The 5,456-nt window shown below is 38.2% G+C and overlaps 1 protein-coding gene across 1 annotated transcript; it reads left to right on the top strand.

Moving 5' to 3' along the window:
• The first annotated feature begins 2,038 nt into the window (after positions 1 to 2,038).
• Positions 2,039 to 5,231, top strand: igfals (insulin-like growth factor binding protein, acid labile subunit). The gene is made up of 2 exons (XM_067376150.1): positions 2,039 to 2,083; positions 2,301 to 5,231. The coding sequence occupies exon 2, from the start codon at positions 2,306 to 2,308 to the stop codon at positions 4,157 to 4,159; it is 1,854 nt and encodes a 617-aa protein (XP_067232251.1). The 5' UTR covers positions 2,039 to 2,083; positions 2,301 to 2,305; the 3' UTR covers positions 4,160 to 5,231.
• Positions 5,232 to 5,456: the final 225 nt, after the last annotated feature.

Below are 5,456 nucleotides of genomic sequence, written 5' to 3'. Positions count from 1 at the left end.
ATACCTGAGCTGTTCCTTTGCATATTCTTCATGAATATGTAAGCACTTTTTTTTTGCTGTTGGGTACCTTACTTTGTCCTCAGTAGATGCACATCTCACATATAGAAAGAACATTACAACAGACAGTGGAAAGTGGTGGAAAACAGACCTGAGGCAAGGTGAACTTGATGTGGAGGAATCATCAGTTGCCCTGTTTTCTACATGAAAGTAAACAGTCAAAATAGACATTGTCAAAAAGAAAAAGAAAGGCGTTATTTTAAAATGTTCATTCTTCTTGTGTGTGTGTGTCATTAAGATGACAATTATTGATAATACAACAGAAAATATGTGGACTGTTTCTTGGAGGTAATTCAGCTCAACTTGATGAAATCTTATGAGCAAAAGACTGTACTTCCCTCTACTGGTGATTTTATGCCAATGTGTCTTAAAATACAAAACCTTGCTTCCTCCTTGTCCATCAGCTCAGTCATCTGCTCCAATGCTTATTTTTTTTCCTCACCACTGTAACACTGAGCCTAAACATTAAAGGGTTAGTTCACCCAAAAATGAAAATTCTGTCATTTATTACTCACCCTCATGTCATTCCACATCCATAAGACCTTTGTTCATCTTTAGAACACAAATTAAGATTTTTTTGATAAAATCCGATGGCTCAGTGAGACCATGTTTGCCAGCAAGTTAATTTCCTTTTTGACTGCCCAGAAAGGTACTAAAACATATTTAAAACAGTTCATGTGACTACAGTGGTTCAACCTTAATATTACAAAGCTACGAGAATATTTTTTGTGCACCAAAAAACAAAATGACGACTTTTCAACAATATCTAGTGATGGGCGATTTCAAAACACTGCTTCATGAAGCTTAGAAGCTTTACGAACCTTTTGTTTCGAATCAGTGGTTCAGAGCGTATATCAAACTGCCAAAATATTTAAATTTCGAAACACTTATGATGTATCGAAGCCTCGTTTACTGAAATCACGTAAATTTGGCGCTCCGAACCGACACAAAAGATTCGTAAAGCTTCGGAGCTTCATGAAGCAGTGGTTTGAAATCGCCCATCACTAGACATTGTTGAATAAAGACGTTCTTTTGTTTTCTTTGGTGCACAAAAAGTCATCTTTTGTGATTTTGTGAGACAACCAGTGACAGTCTGGTTGAGCTTATCTCTGGGTTAACAAGTTCAATAACCCTATGACAGACAAGAACCTGCATTTAAAAATTACAGTATGTGAATGAGATGCCTGTATTGATTTGTGTATGAGAGCAGAGTACTGCAGAGTTTGCCAAAGCAGTGTCCTATCTCTGTTTGACTTTACAGTAGTTACCACTTCCTAAAATTCTATGAATGCCACTGCATATTGACACACGTGATGTCTAGTTCTACAAAGAAATAAATACTAACGTTCAACTGAAAACTTCCTTCTTTTTCAGTGTTATCATTGTTCTTTGCAACTTATGTTTTAGTCTAAAATCAGAAAACGGACAATATGACTTTCAGGCCTTGGTCCTTAGCTTGTTTAACCCTGAATAACTTTTTAGAGTTGGATGTCTTCCAACTGATAACCACAACTGGAGCAAGTACCATCTGCTAAATGTCACTGATGGCTCTGCAGATTTACATGAACTTTGGAACACTATTCAGAGAAAGTCAAAGGACTTTTGTCTAAAATGTGTGGGAGTATTAGACAGAAAATTCTGTGAAAATGCATTGACAATCAAATTAGAATACTAATTTTGTACAAAATGTGTCCAATGGAGTTCCATTAATATTATCTAAACATCTCCACATGTTTTAACATCTCCACTATCACACTTTTCTACAAATAGATATTTACATTGTGCCTGACAGTACATTTTTATAAAAGGAAAATAGTAACTAGAACAAGTTCGGCTAGGATTAATTTAATATTCAACTGGTAAAAATGGAAACAGCAGCAAGAGCAGAAATGAAGAGGTTAATTCTGTGCAGAACATTGTGTGGGTTTTTTTCTAGGTGATATATAAGGGCAGAGGTGCTTCAGATCTGTCACACACATGCCACTCTTCTAGTGAACGCCTGCTGGACTGCTGTCACAATAAAACGGTAAAGCCAAAATTAGAAATTTTGCAAATCTAGCATTTTTAAAATGTATACATTTTTCCATTGATGTTCAATGAATGCTTAAGAAGAGTGATAGTGTAAATGCATTGCAGCTGAACTAATTTCCCAAATATGACAGATGTTGAAAAAGTATATAGATAGGCAGGTGCTTTGTTACCTTGCAAGTGTATGATGTTGACATTTTGATATTGTCTCTTAGTTGGGATGAGCCCCTTTGTACTTCTATTGTTGTACACACTGGGGACATCAGTGGTGCTGCCAGACCCCAACAAAGTGCAATCCAGACCCTCAGAGGAGCCGAGGCTCTCGGTAGATCCAAAGCCCTCAGAGGAAGCCACTGGCCAAAAAAGTGAGCCTTGCGCAAAGGGATGTACCTGTCTTCAAGATGACTACAGTTTAGAGCTCAATGTCTACTGCAGCACACGCAACTTCACCCTGGTTCCCTCCGACATCCCTCTGTCTACACGCTCACTATGGCTGGATGGAAACCTGTTTACGAACTTACCAGCGGCTGCTTTCGAAAAGCTATCCAATCTGGAGTTCCTAAACCTGCAGGGCAGCCTGCTGGTCTCCCTCGATGGCCATGTCTTTAAAGGTCTGAATTCCATTGCTCACCTGCACCTTGAGAGGAACAATATTCGTTCATTACCTGGCACAGTCTTCCAGGGCACACCCAACCTTGCGTCCCTCAGTCTCAACAACAATCAACTGTCTCGAATAGACGACAGGTTGTTCGCTGGACTCAGCCACATGTGGTTGTTGAACCTAGGATGGAATTCACTGTCTGTCCTGCCTGAGACGGGGTTCCAGGACCTACATGGATTACGAGAGTTAGTTCTTGCTGGGAATCGTCTGGCATATCTCCAACCGCAGCTATTTCAGGGTCTTACTGAGCTCAAAGAATTGGACCTAACTGGAAACTATCTAAAAGTTATCAAGGCAAATGTGTTTCTGAAACTACCAAAGCTGCAGAAGCTTTATCTGGCCCAAAACCAGATAGTGACCGTGGCGCCTAGGGCATTTGTGGGCATGAAATCTTTAAGATGGTTGGATCTCAGCAGAAATCGTCTATCTGCACTTCACGATGAAACTTTCCTTGGTCTACACAGCCTACATGTGCTTCGACTGTCAAATAACTCAATTAGTAGTCTAAGACCTGGGACTTTCCGTGATTTGCAGTATCTTGAGGAACTCTGCCTTTGTCACAACCAGATACGAGCCTTGGGAGTGAGAGTTTTTGAAGGGCTGGGTCATCTAGAAGTGCTGAACATGGAGAACAACCGGCTACAAGAGGCACGCATGGGCACATTTATGGGCCTGAATCACCTTGCTGTGATAAAATTGACTGGCAGTTGTTTTCACAGCCTACCGGATCAAGTTTTCAAGGGTTTGTCAAAGATCCACAGTATTCACCTTGATAGAGGCTGTTTGACAAAAGTCTCAGCCCAAAGTTTCACTGGTCTAACAGGTCTTCGTCGCCTTTTCCTGCAACACAACAACATTTCTACGGTGGACCGTCAGAGTTTTGTGGAACTACAAGGCCTGCAACAGCTTGATCTAAGGTTCAACCAGTTAACCACCATCACCTCCCACACATTTTATGGCCTGAAGAATCTTGATTACCTGCTACTGTCAGGCAACTTACTTCACAATTTTCCTGCTGAGGCCTTACTGCCACTGCAACACCTGTCTTGGCTGGATGTCTCTGGAAACAAGTTGGAGGTCCTACTTAATGCGACTATATACATGCTGCCACGTTTGCGGTACTTGAACCTGAAAGACAATGTACTGGTCAACCTTCCAGCTTCTATACCTGATAGCTTGGATCAGCTCTGGCTCTCAGGTAACAATTGGAAATGTGACTGTAGTGCTAAACCCTTCCGAGATTTCATTCTACAAAAGCCACAGGTGGTTCCACTGCAGGTTGAAATGCTTGGGGAAGGTGAGGAGCCCCATACACTTGTCACAATATACAATAACATCACATGTGCCAGCCCACCCAGCGTTTCTGGACTTGACCTGCGGAACATCAGCAGTGAACATTTTCGGGACTGTTAAACCTAAAAATATTAATTCTACAACACCACAGATTACATTTTCTATTCAGTCAGTATAATTCAAAACCATGTCAGAGCTTCCATTCATGACTTTTATTTAACTCAAGACATATCTTCTTTTGTGAAAAGATCTTAAAAAGATCCTGAATCCAAGTCATGTAAAAATAACAATGTCACTGGATATATATCAATTGTGTTGATATATTCAGGCAATTATATATTTTTTGGAAATAAATTTAAATAAAGCCTACTGAAAAACAAAACTTAGGCGGTAAAAAGTGACATGTATAAAAAAAGATATTTCAAAACTTGTTTTTTGTGTGTGTAAAACATTTTAATGATGGGAAAAAAAAATACTAAGTGGTTTCACTCCATTACATGCCATAAAGAACATGTAGAAGATACATTTCCTTGAAATATTTGAAAAATAACAACTGTACAATCAAAAGTAACATTACAGTATTGGTTAAAAAGTATTTTAGCTTAAAAAAGCTCTTTTTTGAGAATGTCTAGTTCTTCCTTCTAAATTAAACAAATTGTGTTTGTTTACAGTCTCTAAAAGGACATTGCGCAAAGGCCAATTCCAATAAACCAAATCCAAATATGGTGATATGTACACAATATTGATCCATGCTCTTAAGTCCAAAGGCCTGCTGCAGCACCTTCAGGTTTGAGAACGGTCAATTCCCTATTTGTCAACCACTTCTTCAGCAACACTCTAAAACCTAAAATCACATAAATAACAATTACAATCATTTAAAAATGAAATGTAACTTTTCTTAATACCCCTTGTAGTTTGCTAATAAAGCAGTTGGCGACTCAATTTATACATGGTGAAACTACCATGACAGATCATGCATTTCTTCAACTATGAGTAGAAAATAAAAGTGTTTCACTAGATTCTGACTGGTTTATTGAATTTGTCCACCACCAACAACAGTGGACATGTATATGTTACACAAAAATTGTACAGATCTAGAAAATGGTACACAAAATTGTAGATTTTTTTTGCTTACTACACAATCTAAATCAGTATAAAGGTAATGTTTTATTATTATTATTTTAGAATGTTGCATTTTTGACGAATTCTGTTATGATTTTTTTTTTATTTAACAAACACCATTCCACTACAATCTTTAGACATTTCTACCAAAGCATATTCCTAAATACCCCAAATTCCCAAAATTAAATAGTATTTTCACACTTTTTGCACAATTTGACAAAATTACTTTTTAAAATGACAATACAAATAGGCTATTCTCTTCACAGTAACATTTGTTTAGTTTTTGTCACACATC

Source organism: Chanodichthys erythropterus, chromosome 3, assembly GCF_024489055.1.
Source record: "Chanodichthys erythropterus isolate Z2021 chromosome 3, ASM2448905v1, whole genome shotgun sequence".
Lineage (NCBI taxonomy): Eukaryota > Metazoa > Chordata > Actinopteri > Cypriniformes > Xenocyprididae > Chanodichthys > Chanodichthys erythropterus.
Note: the sequence above shows the minus strand (reverse complement) of the source record. Positions and strands in the feature narration are given on the sequence as shown.